Source organism: Engystomops pustulosus, chromosome 7 (assembly GCF_040894005.1).
Source record: "Engystomops pustulosus chromosome 7, aEngPut4.maternal, whole genome shotgun sequence".
Classification (NCBI taxonomy): Eukaryota; Metazoa; Chordata; class Amphibia; order Anura; family Leptodactylidae; genus Engystomops; species Engystomops pustulosus.
The window spans coordinates 83,561,344-83,579,844 of record NC_092417.1 but is presented as its reverse complement, the minus strand read 5'-3'; the positions used below and the strand labels follow the sequence as shown (position 1 = coordinate 83,579,844).

Sequence of the window (18,501 nt, the reverse complement as noted above, 5' to 3'; positions counted from 1 at the left end):
TCCTGCTATATACCTGCATGTCATAAGAATTTAAATTAAAAAAAGGACCATGTTAAATTCAAATCTGTTTTTTTTTTAATTTTTACCCGTGTTTTATATGCGTTGGAAAAGGGGTTGTCTTATACGGCGAATATATCTTAAACTCTATATTTTAAACAGGAAAGTAGGGGGGTCGTCTTATACACCAGGTCGTCTTATACGCCGGAATATACGGTACATATGGTATATCCAGGACGAACCGAACAAACTGAATCATTAAAATATAATGTTATTTATATCATGTCACAAATATTGTAAAAAAAAAATTCAGCAAAATAGATTTTGCCTCCATACTTCTCTCCTAAAGAATTATTAGTTAATGGATAATTGCCATGGACCCTAAATGGTCCTACTGAGAACAAAACAAACATACATAACAACACAATAATAACAACACAACACAAGATCTACTAACACAAGGATTTTATTCACTAAAAACTCAATACATATTCTAATTAAGTAGGAATGGGTTTGCTTTTCTATGTGTATTTTAATACACTTCCCATAAACATCAGAAATTTTGGTTCTTACCTGTTCCAATTGTCGATATAATCAAGGGGCCAAGGAGGAGAATGTGCGTTATAATCCCCATGTCTAGTGCACTGCAGTCAGATGTGAATACTGTTCTTCTATACCAGTCTTCACTTGCCGTAGGGAATCTGAGGTCACCTATAATAATAGTCTAGCTACTATTTAACAAATCATAGTATACCTACATTTCAGTCAGGGTTGGCAAAACTAGCGAGACAACACAGCTACACCCACTGCACACTCTACTCTGTACCCTGGCATCGGCCCATGTGTACTGCAGATCTTCACAGTCATTTGTTATCCATAGGAAAGGCAACGTTCTGGGATCTTAAAATTTACATATTTGATATTTGTACTATAACTGTTTAAAGGAAAGCAATGTTACTACCTCTGAGGCAGGTTATATTCCTAAAATTTAATGCAAGGAGCACTTTCATTAAGAATCCCCCTCTTATAATGCCACACAAACTATAGAAAATATCTCTGCTTGCACTGGAAGGATTGTTTCAGAATTTGTCACTGACTATTCCCTCCAGGCTAAGATGAGTCTTCCAACCTCTTTTCCTTACCTGGTGCACCAGTGTTTTTTCTGTTCTGTATTCACGGCGGCGGTCGGGTCGCGCTGCATGGAGAGGGCTCTCGGGCATATTGCAGCAAAGGCTTACCGGTAACATCCGCGATTGGTGCTAGCACCGATCGTGGGTGTTGTCACAGCGATGGCTGCCGGCAGCCTCAAAAAGATAGCGGCGCATGGGCGCAGCCATCTTACCTGGGATTGCCGCTCCCCGTGACATCATCGGGGAGCAGTGATCCGTCTCCATGGTAGCCACGGGTCTTCGTTTTAACCCCTTCATTACAATGTGCTGAAAAAGTTAAAAAAAAAAAAATTATAATAAAAAAAACCCTAAAATTTCAAATCACCCCCTTTCCCTAGAACTGACATAAATATAAATAAACAGTAAAAATCATAAACACATTAGGTCTGAAAATGCCCGATCTATCAAAATATGATAACAGTTTTTCAATGCGTTTAACCCCGTAACAGAAATTAGCGCCCAAAGTGGCACTTTTTTGCCATTTTGAAAAATATAAAAAAATCTATAACAAGTGATCAAAAGGTCGTACAGTCCTAAAAATGATATAATTGAAAATATTATCAAATTTCGCAAATGACACCACCCACAGCTCCGTACACCAAAGTATAAAAAAGTTATTAGCGCCAGATGTTGGCAAAATCAAAAAAATAATTTTTGTACAGGAGGTTTTAATTTTATGTATGTATGAAAACATTATAAAACCTGTACAAATTTGGTATCCCCTTAATCGTACTGACCCAAAGAATAAAGTAGACATGTCATTTGGGGCGCTCAGTGAAAAACGTAATATCCAAGCCCACAAGAAAATGGCGCAAATGCGTTTTTTCACCATTTTAACTGCATTTGGAATTTTTTTCCCGCTTCCGAGTACATGTCATGGAATATTTAATACCATCACTATGAAGTGCAATTTGTTACGCAGAAAACAAGCCATAACAGAATTCTTTACGTGTAAAAATAAAAAAGTTATAGATTTTTGAAGGTGGGGAGTGAAAAATGGAAGTGAAAAAACTAAAAAAGGCCAAGTCGTTAAGGGGTTAAAGGTGATAGTGAATTCTTTTATAAGGGGTTAGTGTTGCCGGCCAATCAGGGATGGTTCCAGGAATAAGTGGAGTCAGCTTGCCAATTCTCTACTGGCAATTTAATAAGGGGCAATACAAATTTGTTTTCAGTTACATATAAAAACACTTCCTGTGTCTGTGCATTGCATGGGTCTGCCAGAATAAAGGAAAAGGGAAGACTAGATGTCTGGCTGAAAGTGTAACCGTCATTTCAAACAACTTTTCATATGTTGTAGGGCAGGTAATTTTAAGCCCTTTTACAATTGGATTAGTTACCTGAATCTTGCTCCTTCCTCTTGTATTCTGCAGACTTCCCCTAGATGGCAGTGACTGCTCAGATAGCCGTTACTATGGACATTCTGTCTTCATAAAGAAGACTATGGGCAGGAGACACGCCCCCTCCCCCTGCACACAGCTGATCACCTCATGGCTCACTGCACCAGTAGTCCTATCTCACAGCTCCGGCACACGTGCCGGGAGAAGCCATGACTAATGTAATAACAAAACACAGACAGAAACTGCAGCCCCCCCTCCCCCCATCACCTCACACAAGGAAGAGGCAGGAGACTGCAAGCTGTCCCTCCCCTCATGTGCTGTGCTGGAGAGATAGATAGCATACCTCCCAACTTTTGAGCAAGGGAAAGAGGGACACAAAGCCCCTCCTCCTTTTCTAAACCATGCCCATTGTCCCACCCACAGGCATAATATAATATCGAACTTGCTGGTCCCCACATAGTACAACGCCCCTTAATTTGCCCCCCCCCCTCCCCGTGGACCAATATAATATCCCCTAATGTAACTCTGCAACATGTAAAACATATAAACATATTTAATTTTATCCTCCCTTTACATTTGGTTTTCAGCTTTTATTTTTCTCCCCAAACTTAAACATAATGCTATCTGTACTCAAACCCCCACCCCTCCTCACATGGTCTGGTCCCTGCCCTCCAGCCTCCTCCTGTCCTCCATCCTCCTCCTGTCCTCCAGCCTCCTCCTGTAGCCTCCTGTCCTCCATACTCCTCACATGGTCTGGTCCCTGTCCTCCATCCTCCTCCTGTCCTCCAGGCTCCTCCTGTGACCTCCTGTCCTCCATCCTCCTCCTGTAGTCTCCTGTCCTCCAGCCTACTCCTGTAGCCTCCTGTCTTCCAGTCTCCTCCTGTAGCCCCCTGTCCTCCAGTCTCCTCCTGTAGCCCCCTGTCCTCCAGTCTCCTCCTGTCCTCCATCCTCCTCCTGTAGCCTCCTGTCCTCCAGCCTCCTCCTGTAGCTTCTGTCCTCCAGCCTCCTCCTGTAGCCTGCTTTCCTCCAGTCTCCTCCTGTAGCCTCCTCCTGTAGCCTCCTGTCCTCCAGCCTCCTCCTGTAGCCCCCTGTCCTCCAGTCTCCTCCTGTAGCCCCCTGTCCTCCAGTCTTCTTCTGTAGTCTCTTGTCCTCCAGTCTCCTCAGTCTCCTCCTGTAGCCTCCTGTCCTCCAGTCTCCTCCTGTAGCCTCCTGTCCTCCAGTCTCCTCCTGTAGCCCCCTGTCCTCCAGTCTACTCCTGCCTTCTCCTGTAGCCTCCTGTCCTCCAGTCTCCTCCTGTAGCCTCCTGTCCTCCAGTCTCCTCCTGTAGCCTCCTGTCCTCCAGTCTCCTCCTGTAGCCTCCTGTCCTCCAGTCTCCTGTAGCCTCCTGTCATCCATACTCCTCCTGTAGCCCCCTGTCCTCCAGTCTCCTCCTGTCATCCAGCCTCCTCCTGTCCTCCAGTCTCCTCCTGTAGCCTCCTGTCATCCAGTCTCCTCCTGTAGCCCCCTGTCCTCCAGTCTCCTCCTGTAGTCTCCTGTCCTCCAGCCTCCTCCTGTCCTCCAGCCTTCTCCTGTAGCCTCCTGTCCTCCAGTCTCCTCCTGTAGCCCCCTGTCCTCCAGTCTCCTCCTGTAGCCTCCTGTGCTCCAGTCTCCTCCTGTAGCCTCCTGTCCTCCATACTCCTCCTGCCCTCCAGCCTCCTCCTTTAGCCTCCTGTTCTCCATCCTCATCCTGTAGTCTCCTGTCCTCCAGTCTCCTCCTGTAGCCTCCTGTCCTCCAGTCTCCTCCTGTAGCCTCCTGTCCTCCAGTCTCCTCCTGTAGCCCCCTGTCCTCCAGTCTCCTCCTGTAGTCTCCTGTCCTCCAGCCTTCTCCTGTAGCCTCCTGTCCTCCAGTCTCCTCCTGTAGCCCCCTGTCCTCCAGTCTCCTCCTGTAGCCTCCTGTGCTCCAGTCTCCTCCTGTAGCCTCCTGTGCTCCAGTCTCCTCCTTTAGCCTCCTGTTCTCCATCCTCATCCTGTAGTCTCCTGTCCTCCAGTCTCCTCCTGTAGCCTCCTGTCCTCCAGTCTCCTCCTGTAGCCTCCTGTCCTCCAGTCTCCTCCTGTAGCCTCCTGTCCTCCAGTCTCCTCCTGTAGCCCCCTGTCCTCCAGTCTCCTCCTGTAGTCTCCTGTCCTCCAGCCTTCTCCTGTAGCCTCCTGTCCTCCAGTCTCCTCCTGTAGCCCCCTGTCCTCCAGTCTCCTCCTGTAGCCTCCTGTGCTCCAGTCTCCTCCTTTAGCCTCCTGTCCTCCATCCTCATCCTGTAGTCTCCTGTCCTCCAGCCTCCTCCTGTCCTCCATCCTCCTCCTGTAGCCTCTTGTCCTCCAGCCTCCTCCTGTCACCTCCTGTCCTCCAGCCTCCTCCTGTCACCTCCTGTCCTCCAGCCTCCTCCTGTCCTCCATCCTCCTCCTGTAGCCTCCTGTCCTCCAGCCTCCTCCTGTCACCTCCTGTCCTCCAGTCTCCTCCTGTCCTCCATCCTTCTCCTGTCGCCTCCTGTCCTCCAGCCTCCTCCTGTCCTCCAGCCTCCTCCTGTCACCTCCTGTCCTCCAGCCTCCTCGTGTCCTCCAGCCTCCTCCTGTAGCCTCCTGTCCTCCAGCCTCCTCCTTTTCATATGCAAAACTTTTTTATTTTTCGGCTGACAAATCTGGTTAGTGTCTTATTTTTTGCGAGAAGAGTTGTTCTTTTTAGTGTCTTATTTTAGACTGCAGAACTTTTTTTTATCACTCTTTAGGGCATTTTTTTTAAAGGTATTAATTAAAAATGATCTTTTTTCGGAAAGTTTTTTGCGTTTTTTTCCCCTGGCGTTTACCGTGCAGGTCCAGTAATGATTCTGTTTTATTATACAGATTGTTACGGACGCGGCAATACCAAATATGTGGCTTTTTTATGTGTTTGTGTGTTTTATACTTTATTAAGTGTTTTTATGGGAAAGTGACATTTTAGGGGCTTATATTTTAATGTATTTATTTTTTATTTATTCTACTGTGTAGTGTTCAGTGTTTTTACACTAAACTGCCAGGGACATCGGGCAGCTCCGGGGCACATGGCAGTCCTCGGAGCTGCCCAGAAGAGGATCAGATCCCCCGGTAAGCGGCACGGGGTATCCGATCCATAGCGGGAACCCCCTCACATGCTTGACCGCGACGTGTAAGGGGTTGACTGCCGCGATTGGAGTCGGCTCCGATCGTGGGTGTTAGAGCGCGGTGACATTGCGATTATTTCAGGGCTTGTACGTCACAATGCTGACATACAAGTCCAGATAGATGTGTTCTGTCACACGCTGACCTGTAGCTGTGCATGATGTGGGGGTCAGGCTGTGTCCTACCTCATGCCTGCTGGGGAGATGCTTCTAATGGACGTCTGTAGCTGCTGGAGGGGGGGCACATCACACAAGCTGCTCTCTCTCCTCTGTGCTGCCCCCTGCACCTGCACAGCTATCAGGAGAAGGAGCAGAGGAACCTGTGGGTCTATGGCTGGGTCACACAGCAGCCGCTCTCCAGGTGAGTTTGGTCTGATGCGTCTCCTCTCCAGTCCAATGTAGCGATGTACACTGTGTCCACTAATGTAGGTGGAATGATGAATTATATGATTGTTGTTGTTTTACATTTTTATAATGTCTATCTTCATTTTTTTTCAGATTATGAAGTCGCATATCTCAAGCAACTTGAACATATGTCTTCCTCGTCTCTGTAGTGTTTGAATTATTATTTGTGATATTGACATTTTTTCTTTAAAAAATTGTTTTTTTTATATAGAGGGTTGACATCGATTCCTTCAGTATCACGTATCTGCAGTCACATCTTATCATATATTTATTGTTATTTCTTATGGGGTCAGCACCTAATGTTTTGTTACCACTGTGGTTATTACCACTAAAACAGAGGTAATTTGCCGTTCTTTGTTTTTTCCCCTGGGAAGGGGTTAGCCATAAACTGGCACCTCCAGCCTTATTAGGCACTGTTCGCAATAATTGCAGTTCACTTGCGTTTTCTGTGTGGCTAATATGTACATCTTGCCGATACACAGGTTGCTATGGTGCGTTTCCCCCACAGTTTATTGTCCGGACCGACTGGTCCATATTGCAGTGTGAATACTAACATACATATTGTCATTGCGCATCTATTTACTTGCTCATGGTTCCAGCGATGCGATCCTCTATATATATATATATATTTTTTTTTTTACATCAGCTGCTGTCAGTCTTTTGATTGGCAGTGGTTCTGCCCATAGACTTACAATGTGCCGATCCGCACAACCGCGGTCGCCATTCCCGGTGTGCGTTTCACCATGCGTGCCAGCCCAGTGCGATGGTTTATACGGCTATCACTAGCTCTTCTTTTGATATAAGGTGGTGAGACGATGGGGACTTTGTTTATGGCTTGTTAGCTATGGATTTTTTAAGATTTTTTTTCACTTTTACTATGTCAGTGTTCACACACATCAATGGATGATCACGTTGTATGCTAAAACTATATTTGTATACATATACCATGTTGAGACACATGTACATGCACTTTAATCTAATGATGTACCTTTTTGATATTTGTATTTTAGTAAATTTTATCAGCATTATGATTGTTTGAACTTTGCACATTGCTTGAACTGTGCACTTTGTCTGTATTGGTCAATAATGATCACATGACCTCCTCCATTTTGTTTATATATCTGTACACAATCATGGATATTCAGCTTGAGAAAGGCTCACTGTTTGGAGCTGAAACGTTGATCTTTCACATGAAATAAATCCACTAAGGTATTTTTTTCACTACAATCTGGTGTCCTTTTTTTTTTTTCCTTTGTCTAGATAGATAGATAGATAGATAGATACGGGATATATAGATATGAGATATATAGATATGAGATAGATAGATAGATATTAGAAAGATGATAGATGTAAGATAGCTCTGGTGTCTGGATCTGTTGTTGCTATGGGACAAAAGAGGTACTAAATGAGGACCGAGAGGCAAAATACTTTGAGGAATGATTCCCAGGGACACCTGGAGCAGAATTATATATTTTTTTTTTTTTGCTCAGAATGACAGTTACACTTTAAGCAGGTACACGAGCTTCCCTTTGGAAGTTGGGTTTTAGTTTGGGTTTATTATTCCTCCTTACCAAGTTTCATTTTTTTAATAAGTATGGTTTAATCTCAGAGTGGTTACTCCAAAACCATTTACCACTTGGCACGTTCACTTAACGACATTCCAATCCCAGAGTCTGCTGCTTCCCTGCTGGGTGTGGTCCTAAAAAGAGTTAAACAAGTTCAGGCTTCTTTACCAAGGAAATGTCAGTGAACAATGGAATAGATACCGAACTGTATTTAAAACTGCCATGGACAGTGTAAGAACTAGAGGACAGGAGCACTACAGAAAATAAAACATATATATATTAGGCGGTCCCCTTCTTAAGAACACCTGACTTACAAACAGACCTCTAGTAATTGGTAATTTACTGTACTAGCCCTAGATTACAATAAACAGCTACACCAAAGGTGTCTGCAATTAAGCTTTATTGTTAACCCTGGTTCTTATGACAACCCAACATTTTTAAAATCCAATTGTCACAGAGACCAAAAAAAATTTGTCTGGACTTACAATAATAAAATATACAGTTCCATACATGATTTGTTACATACAAATTGAACTTACAAACAAACCTACAGTACCTATCTTTAACGTAACCCGGGTTGTGTGTGTGTGTGTGTGTGTGTGTGTATATATATATATATATATATATATATATATATATATATATATATATATGAGATCAACAGTGTATGATGACATTATTTTTTAAAAAATCAAGAGATCTCCATTTATCAACATTTGATGGATTTTTGTGTAAGGGGTACACTATGCCACTGGAACAGTGTTTTACAAAATTACCAAAGTATATAAACACAAACCCTTTATTTTGCAAAAAGAACTGATGGTCATAGTCAGGATCACAGACATAGGTTCAGGAAGGGAGCCTCCCTCTGTAGCTTTATGATTATTTCTACTAATTAAAGGTCACTACAAAATGGGATTTCAGTCCAAATGGAGACATGGAGACACTGGGGCACATTTACTAAGGGTCCGCAGACGCGGGTTTCCCGAATATTTCCTTTTTGTGGAGAATAGGGCTGGGTTTTTGGCGCACGCGATCGGATTATGGCGCATCGGCACCGGCTTGCATGCGACACAAATCGGGGGGCATGCCGTCGGACAACCCGACTGATTCGGACAAAGCGTGGAATTTAAAAACAAAATTATGCTGCAAGATGAAGCACTCACATGCACAGGGAAGAAGAAGGTGAACTCCGGCGGACCTCAGCGGGGAAGGAAATTGCAGGAAATGCAGGAAATTGGACACACGACCTTAGTGAATCACGGTAGACCCAAATCCTCGTCGGACAACGTACAGCGGGGATCGCGATGGGATGGTTAAGTAAATGTGCCCCACTGTATGACAAGACAGATTCATACCCTGTGCTGCACTAGTGAGAAATTACCCATAGAGATTCTCAGAATTGTCCTTTCCTCTCTTGCATTTGTCTTCCGAAGATGACCAGCCTTCTTGGGGAACTTGAATTAGGGTTGGTGTTGTAAAGATGCAATATTCTTAAAATTACAGGCTTAGAACGACCTTCTTCTCTTGCTATGGCTAATAGGGTAAACCCTTTGGCCTTGACCTTGACAATCTGTAGCTGGAAGGTTTCATTCACTTTTAAACGGCAAAACATTTTTTGCAAAGTCATAGAAAACTGGAAAGTTAGGCTGCCGGTTCAATATGGTTTGTAAGATAATTAAAGAATTTAGCACCAGTTGACATATTAACACCAATAACTTGTAGTTTTCTGATAACAGAACAATGTTTAATAAGGGACCTGGTATTTAAGTATTTCTTTATTTACTTTAAAGAAAGTCACTCTTTAAAAAAACATGTGGATATATGTTGACATCTTTTTGAACTAAATGCTGTAAAAGTAGACATAATGCGGACACATACTGAGAATTAAAGATATAAAATTAGTGCTCTACTCCTTATACTGTTTGTCAAATGGCGAGAGCCTCTCAACACCTCTTCATGGACTGGAAATAAAAGATATCCCCGACTCCTTGCATCGCCAATCGTCCTCCTTTAGTGGGTTGAAACACAATCCTCGTCTCGTTACCGTGTCCACGGTGTGTTCCCAATCCTACATCAGGAGGTATGCGAAAGGATAGTGCAGATTGCCAGGTTCAAAAAGGAAATAGTATTTATTGTATATACTCACACATTCCAATTTAAAAGCGCGCATATAGTAAAAGCATAAGACGCCTAAAACACCTCGCCCGACCCAGGTTTCGCCTATTCAGGCTTCTTCCGGGGCAATTACTGAGAATTATATTCAGTATACAGGACAATAAGAGCAGATACTGAGAATTACATCCAGTATACAGGCCAAGAGAAGTGGTACCGCAGATGCCCCTTTAATGAAATGTCCACCACAGATGCTCCCTTTAATGAAATGTGCGCCCCAGATGCCACCTTTTTAATGAAATGTTTACAGCAGATGCCGCCACTTTAATTAAATGTCTACCACAAATAACCCCCTTAAATGAAATGTCCACCATAGATGCCCCCTTTAATAAAATATCCATCTCAGATGCCCCCTTTTAATGAAATGTCCACCCCAGATGGCCCCCTTTAATGAAATTTCTACCCAGGAAGGCCCCCTTTAATAAAATATCCAACCAGATGGCCCGTTTTAATGAGATGTCCACAGCAGATGCCCCCCATTGTTAATGTAATGTCCACAGCATGGCCCTCTTGAAAGAAAAAAAAATTCTATACTCACCTTCCAGCTTCTTCTCCCCAGCCCTGCAGCTTCATCTTCTCCTCCTGGCCCAGGCGCATACACCATGACGCGGCAGTGTCTCAGCCACATGATGTCATAGTGTAAGGGCCTGCGCTGCCGGGCCGAAAGTTTGGAAGGCGAGTCTGCAGGGCCGTGGAGAAAAAGCTGGAAGGTTAGTATAGATTTTTTTTAAGACTGATGGTGGATGTTCAAAAATGGCCATCCTGTATGAAAATCCAACATTGATTGAATCGGATACTGAGAATTCCATCTAGCATACAGGACAAGGGAAATGTAAATTTGTTATAACAATGGGGGCATGTATTGATTTGGCCGCAGGGTGGTGCAGGTACTGTGCAAAAATTGTTAGTCGGATTTAAGTTTGTGACGCAATGGATTAATGATTTTGCATACAAACAAAAATGTTAAGAACTGTCTCCTTATTCATGAAGGTGAAATAGAACTCAGCTTTTAGCTTGTCTAATGTGCCACAAAACGAGTTGGAAAATTAGAAGCACCGGAAAATGGTTGGTTTCACATGTGGCGCAGCCATTTGACACTCACAAACAAATCTGAAAAGAACCAATATTCTGGCTCTGACACTTCATAAATAAGACTCAATAGGCATAGCAAGGGGGAAAAAAATTATTTCTTCCAGTTTTCAGTTTGAAAGTTGATAATAAATGCCCCCAATGAGTAGAAAAAATACGAATGTTGTTAAATTGAAAAAATGATCTTTTCCCTCGATTTCATGTTGGTAATTTCAGAAAACATGATCTTGGGCCGCAAAAATCTGATTCCCTGTAAAAAATGAAAAAGCAGTCACTAGGAAACTCATCCTTCAAAATACAGACCTTAAAGGGGTATTCTCATCTGGGCATTCACATTCAGTTTGATTAATCTGCCATTAATAAACATATCTTCAATTAGATGTTATTAAAAAAAATGTTCCTGTGTGAAGATAATTTTCCATAGATGTAGTGGTATGGTCCCTTAGAAACGAGATAGCTTCCTCGGATACGGCCACCTCTGCTGAAGGGATTGCACAAATAAACAAAAAGTTTTTGTATATGAAATATCTGAGAATTACTACATGTCCCACAGCCGTCCTGTAGTAATGATCGCTGAAGCCAGGTGGTCAGGAAGGGCTCAATAGTACATGTCTGGACACTGCTGCCTAAATGTGACGTGGTCGTAACCGAGGAAGCCATCTCGTTTCTAAGGGACAATATGGCTATGTTTATGGGAAATTATCTTCACACAGAAACATTTTTTTTAATAACATCCAATTGAAGAAATGTTTATATATGGAAGATTAATGAAACTGAATGTGAATGCCGAGACGAGAATACCCCTTTAATTTATCTATAGCATGTTGGCAAATTACCTGCAGAGTCTTGGATATTTCTTCTGTCCCTTGTCTGCTTGCTAGAGGACATCATACATACTGTTGTTCTCCTAAGACATGAACAAAATTTTTTACAATTTTTCTACTATTATCTACATTCATGCAGAGGCGAAGGAGTAGAATTAACTCCCACATAAACACTACACAGCTTGGAATTATATTATATTATTCTGATCTATTTTGCATCTGTGTTTCCATTAATATACTAATAATTAAAAAGAACTTTATTACGGTAAAAGGATGTACCGGATGGGGGGGAGGGTCATCTCTCTGATGTGTCGCCATCTCCCCAGGAAGCTCTCTGACCATCTTCTTTTCTTGTTGTAATAAATTAAGATCTTCATGAGCTCTGGGTCTCTTCTGCACCTGGTACCAATCCCATAGACCAGTCATTGATAGACAGATCAGTTATGGAAACAATATTCATAATCATTCAAAACTACTTCTAAAGAACATTCAGAGAATTAATGGGCACTGGTGAGATTTATCAGAAGTGTCTGAGAGCAGAACTGTTCTAGTTGCTCATGGCAACCAGTTGGCTCTGGGAAACAGTATATAATATATGTGGATTTCCCACATCATTTACAGAAATGAGACAGCCTTGAGCCTTATAAAGACTGTCATGTCGACAGATTGTCTCTCTCCGATGATGTCACAAGGAGCAAAGTTGGGGACGCCCATGGGTGCCGTAGGCTTTCCCCGCCTACCAGCGGCAATCAAAGGGTTAACAGCCGCATTCAGAGATGGCCAGAATGTGTAGTACAGAGAAAGACGCTAAACTAGAAGTTGTAATCTCTGTGAATATAGAAACTGTTATTAATTACCTTTGTAACAGCTGCCTTTCAGCCAATGGGTTGAAGCTTAAGAAAGACAAAGCAATGGAGGCCGATCCTTTCACCTGCTGCGATGGGCTGACCAAGAGTGGACACAACAAACTCACAATATCTATGGACACCATGGCTGCAGAAAGCCCTACAAGTAAAGGATTTCAGGAGAGGTTAAAGACATTGCTACCTACAAATGGCTATGTCAAGTAAATTTCCAAATTCGGCTGCAGCCTTTTTGATGTATCCAACTGCCCCCACAACATTATTTGTAACGCTACATTCACACGCATGTATGGGGGACATATTTATGGCCGATATATATACGTCCCCCATACACTTCTATGGGCTCACGGCCCTGTACGGGAGCGGTACGGTGCAGCACACGTGCCTATCTTTCTACGGAATACGACGACGTGCGCTGTATATTCCTATGGAGAGGGGCGGGGGTAAGCTTCGCTCATCCCCTGCTCCTCTCTGCAGCGCCGATGTATGCATTGTGTGCATGTAGCCTAAGGCTGCGTATACAGTGCAGGAACACAAAGCAAGTTTACTATATGTAGATAAGTACGGTCTTAAAGGGATTGTCTAGGCTTTGAAAAACTATATACAGGCAGTCCCCGGGTTACATACAAGATAGGGTCTGTAGGTTTGTTCTTTAGTTGAGTTTGTATGTAAGTCAGAACTGTATATATTATCATTGTAATCCCAGCCAGAACTTTTTTGGTCTCTGGGACAATTGGATTTTAAAAATGTTGGGTTGTCATAAGAATCAATATTAACACTAAAGCTTCATTACAGACACATTTGATAACTGTTTCAGCTGTTTATTGTAGCCTAGGACTAAAGTACAAGAAATTACCAATATCCAGAGGTCCGTTTGTAACTATGGGTCGTATGTAAGTCGAGTGTTCTTAAGTAGGGGACCGCCTGTACAGGCTTAGGGGTCTGTAAAAACAAAAAGATACTTACCTCCTCCTGTCCACTGCCACGCCTGATACAGCATTGAATCTAATTCCGTATCAGGCGAGCGGAAGTAGTCGGAACCTTTGTAAACAATCAGCGGCACGGCACTGACAGGTGACGGCACAGGACAACGGGATAGACGGAGGAGGTAGCAGAACTTTATTTTAGTTTTTACAGTCCTTCCAGGCCGGTTGTATAGTTTTTGCAGAGCCTGGATAACCCATTTAAACTATAAGCTGAACGTGCCTTAATTAAAGGTCATAAAACTCAAAAAACAGATTTGTGAGTATCCACAGTTTTTATACAGCTTGTCAATTAATATGTGTTACCTGTACGAGCATGTGATAATCTAGCTACACAGTCTGCTGTCAGTGCCAGCGTGTCAGAGGACTGGGAAGACTCCAGTAACCTAACCAAGGTCTGAATACCAACAGCACATGAGTATGATGGATCCTTGTCAGAAATTATGTGCGCCAGCACCGCCATCTGCAAGAGAAACACTATTCATATTTCCACTATTTTACTCACATAAATTATTAAACCACTCATAGCAGCAATAAAAAATGTAAGCAACAGAGGAGAGTGTAATAGACTAAAGAGTTATTCCAGGAGGTGACCTAAGGGATCATTACATTTTAATTTCCTTAAAGGGGTTTTCCCACAAAAAAATGATAGGCCCTATCCACATCTCAGTGATGGTGTCTGAGACGGAGGTACCTCGGACCCCATCGGACCCCTTTTTACTGACCGGAAAGTTAGGCCCTATCCTGTGGGTAGTGCCTAACTTGTTTTGTGGGGAAATCCCTTTAACCTCTTAATGACCAGGCCCTTTTTTTGCTTTTCACTTCCTTCTCTTGTATAGAATTTTTGAAGAAGGGAAGTGTGCTATATATGAGCGAAAAAGGACATAAAAGAACAAATCTTTATTTCAATCAAATACAGACAGTACACAGATACATATACATTCTATAAGCAATTAAAAAGTACAAATATGCACCCAACAAAAATGTAAACAGTGGGTCTGGTAACACCACTGAATAGCACATTATAATGAATGAGGAGGAAAACCCCATATACTGCCATACTGTAGTATGGCAGTATATGCTGGAATCGATCAGACAACCTAGGGTTAAAGTACCCTAGGGAGTCTGAAAAATAGTAAAAAGAAAAAAAAAAAAATTTACAAAAAAAAATCATAATAAAAAAACCTAAAAAGTCAAATCACCCCTCTTTCCCTAGAACTGCCAAAAATATAAATAAACAGTAAAAATCATAAACACATTAGGTAATGATGCGTCCGAAAATGCCCGATCTATCAAAATATATTAACAGTTTTTCAATGCGTTTAACCCCGTAACGCATTGAAAAATATAAAAAAATCTATAAAAAGTGATCAAAAGGTTGTATAGTCCTAAAAATTATATAATTGAAAATATTATCAAATGTCGCAAAAAATGACACCACCCACAGCTCCATAAGTATAAAAAAATAATAAAAAAATTTTTTGTACAGGTTTTAATTTTTGTAAATGTATGAAGCTATTATAAAACCTATACAAATTTGGTATCCCCGTAATCGTACCAACCCAAAAAATAGAATAGACATGTCATTTGGGGCGCTCAGTGAAAGCCGTAATATCCAAGCCCACAAGAAAATGGAGCAAATGCGTTTTTTCACCATTTTCACTGCATTTATAATTTTTTTCCCTCTTCCGACTGAGTACATGGCATGGAATATTTAATACCATCATTATGAAGTGCAATTTGTTACGCAGAAAACAAGCTCTTTACGTGTAAAAATAAAAAAGTTCTAGATTTTTGAAGGTGGGGAGTAAAAAATGGACATGAAAAAATAGGAAAGGGCCCGATCCTTAACCGGTTAAACAGGCATCCAACACAGGAAAATATTGTATAGCATGTACTTGTCCCTGGTATATAACAAAAGATCACCTTTTAGATAAGTAGCCACATGAGCCAGTCTCAAGAGAACTATAACAATTCAGTCAAGAATTCCTATAAAATTCCTATGAAATTCCTATAAATAATAATAATCTTTATTTATAAAGAGAGCCATCTGTAGCGCTATACAAATCATAGGTCTAACCCATGTGTCAGGCTTCTGGGGTAGTGAACCCCCTGGACCACCGCGGACGATGACACAAGCCGACACCTGGGACCGGAATCTAAGTGGTACACGGTCTTTACTAGAGCCCACCGCTCTGTAAATAGGTTTTTGTTAATAACTGATATTTTGTTGTTTGGCCACTGTTTAACACCAGATGCCCAAAAACCAAAGCCCCTTTGGCAGTGACCAGAGACCCTGTTCTTCAAAGGTGGAGCTCCAGACAGGAGGAGTATGTGGCAGACTGGTGCAGAGGCCTGGAACAAGGACTGCTGACTGAGTGTTCCAGTGTCATCCATGAATGAGAGCCTTCCCTAAGAGACAAAGACTCTACAATTAGAACTAACTCACAGACTGCGTCAGTGTGGCAGAATTCCAGATCTGTAGAGGATTGGCATCAGTAACCCTGCTGAGAGGACAAGTGGCCCTGAGACTGCATGTTTGCCGGATGATACCCTCTTCCAGCTATTTCTGAAGGTTAAGGTACCCAACAGGCATGGTTTAGTGAGAGAACTGAGGCCCCTGTGCAGACACAGAGGGTAACCATGCACACACTGCATTACTCTCTTGGCACCAAGTGAATAGTGGCTGTATAAAGGCCTGTAGTAAGATTAGATAGGTAGTGTGTAGGTCATAGGCCTCCTTGCTACAAAATCTGTAATACTCTGTCTGGGGGAATAGAGTGAATTTGATAAGTTTGTAGCTTTTGTGTTATACCATCGGTGGCCCTATATCACACTCACAGAGTTGTTCCTGTGGGTTAGGGTATTAAATGGTGCAAGCGCCTGGGCTAGTGCAGCCTGCAGACAGGTAACATTGTGAAGTACATGGAGTGCACACCAGAGGGCACCACGCTGTGTAACACAAGCTTACTGGCTGAGTGTATGTATATATGTTTGGGGTATTTACTTTCAAAACCGTTAGGAACTTAAGTAAAATCTGATCTTTTTTGATAACCTGAGTTGGAGTTGCCTTCCTTGTCTGTGACTTCGCTGTACCCTGGCGAGCCCACCCCAGTACACGGCTTTCAGTACGATCATGATACCAAATTTATATAGGTTTTATTAGGTTTCAGTAGATTTTACTAAATTAAAACCTTATGTAAAAAAAACAAAATAAAACATTTTCTTCATTTTACCATATTCTGATGCTAATAACTTTTTATACTACGCCATAAGGATTTGTTTAAGTTGACACATGCGGACAGTGATAACATTTTCATTGCTACAATTTTTTGGGCAGTACAGCCTTATATGTTGCAAAAAGTGGCAATTCAGACATGAGTGCTATATTCTATTGAGGGATCATCACTGGGAATAACTGTTCTTATATTTTGATAGATCAGGACTTTACTTAGCATGTTTATGATTTTCTTTTGTTTATTTTTACAGTTTTTTGGAAAGGGGCTAATTTAAACTTTAAACCCTAGGGCAGGGCTGTCAAACTTATTTTCATCGGGGGCAACATCAGCCTTGTGGTTGCCTTAAAGGGGCCGAATCTAATGTATAATTGTAATTTATAGAGAATTACCATTACAATCTATGAGGGCAACCACAAACCAGAACATATTGTTAAATAACAATAACCTGAGGCTGCGTACACAAATGGTGATTGCGTTGCATTCGCTATGCAAACGCAATCTTATTTCAATAGGTGGTCACAGGAAGAGTCATTACGAAAAGCAACAACAATGCAATAGCCATGAGTGAATGCGGATTCAGACATTGGCATGGCCAGTAGATGTCCCCACAGCAATCAATAGCCAGAGTACACCCAGAACACCCAGAAGGCCCCTTCAGCAATCAGAGTGCCCCATCCCCCCCAGCAGCAGCCACAGTGCCCCACACCCACCTCCAGCAGCAGCCACAGTGCCCTACACCTGCCCCCCAACAGCCATTGTGTCCCACACCTACCCTACCCAAGCAGCAGCCACAGTACCCACATTTCCCCTCAGCAACAGCCACAGTGCGCCACATCCCCCCTCAGCAGCATCCACATTGCCCACACCTTCCTCAACGTCCAGAAGCCCCTGCCCCGCTGTGTTTAAAAATGAAAATCTTACTTTTCCCCGTTCCCTTGAAGAAGCAGCCGTCCTCTTAGTCTTCGCTCCTATATGCACCTGTTTGACGCACTGGCTCTGAAGCCGGCACACGTGATGGCATATGTGTTCGCTTCATAGCCGGCGTGTACAGCAGGTGCATACTGGAGCAAAGACGAAGGGGATGGCTGCTGCTTTAGGGTAGCAGAGAAAGGTGAGTATCAGAGTGCAGCATAGGGGCAGGGAGCCGGGCTGGATACTACAAGGCTTTTTGTTTGACACCCGTGCACTGGAGAGTCTGATTGCTCCTACACTATAATACTGTATTACAGAATATGGCAGATTTGTGCATGATCTGTATCGGTATGGTTGAAGATCTATGCAAATGACAGATTCTAACAGAGACCTAAAGCTGACATGGCGACAAATATGCATCCAAGATGGACATGCTCATGCCCTGCCGGGATTTAAAGTTTTTTAAGGTTTTAGGTGCAACGGACAGCAAACATCCACCCTGAGTGGACTCAGTCTGTACGAAAGGGTTAATGTCTATTTAAAAATTCTCAACTGTAGTACAGAATGTTCCCTATTTTATTCACTCACCCATACGCTGAGCTTGCATGTGTTCTAATCAGGGACAGAGATGTAAGCCACTGCTAGACTTTTTCCTGAGAACAAAAGGATCAGACATGTCCACATCTGCCATTTATATCAGATGTCTAGTCTGATTGTGAGGCCCTTGTGTGAATTCTTCATTGAGACTCAGGTCAGGGAAGAAAATAAACTCTTCAAGG

The 18,501-nt window shown here is 42.7% G+C and overlaps 2 protein-coding genes across 6 annotated transcripts in view; both read right to left on the bottom strand.

The window, feature by feature from the left end:
- Positions 1–781, bottom strand: part of LOC140070516 (fatty acyl-CoA hydrolase precursor, medium chain-like) — a 32,650-nt gene extending 31,869 nt beyond the window's left edge. The window contains exon 1 of one of the 2 annotated variants that reach the window (XM_072117124.1): positions 571–781. In XM_072117124.1, the coding sequence (XP_071973225.1) occupies positions 571–631 (61 nt within the window). In that variant the 5' untranslated portion in view covers positions 632–781. The remainder of the gene's footprint in view (positions 1–570) is intronic. The other variant, XM_072117126.1, reaches the window with a different exon arrangement.
- Positions 782–8,275: 7,494 nt separating this feature from the next.
- The window catches only part of LOC140070514 (ankyrin and armadillo repeat-containing protein-like), a 49,076-nt gene continuing 38,850 nt past the window's right edge, over positions 8,276–18,501 (bottom strand). For 3 of the 4 annotated variants that reach the window (XM_072117120.1, XM_072117122.1, XM_072117123.1), the window contains 5 exons: positions 13,878–14,034; positions 12,583–12,730; positions 11,990–12,124; positions 11,738–11,808; positions 8,276–11,151 (listed from right to left, as the gene is read on the bottom strand). In XM_072117120.1, the coding sequence (XP_071973221.1) occupies positions 11,114–11,151; positions 11,738–11,808; positions 11,990–12,124; positions 12,583–12,730; positions 13,878–14,034 (549 nt within the window). In that variant the 3' untranslated portion in view covers positions 8,276–11,113. The remainder of the gene's footprint in view (positions 11,152–11,737; positions 11,809–11,989; positions 12,125–12,582; positions 12,731–13,877; positions 14,035–18,501) is intronic. The other variant, XM_072117121.1, reaches the window with a different exon arrangement.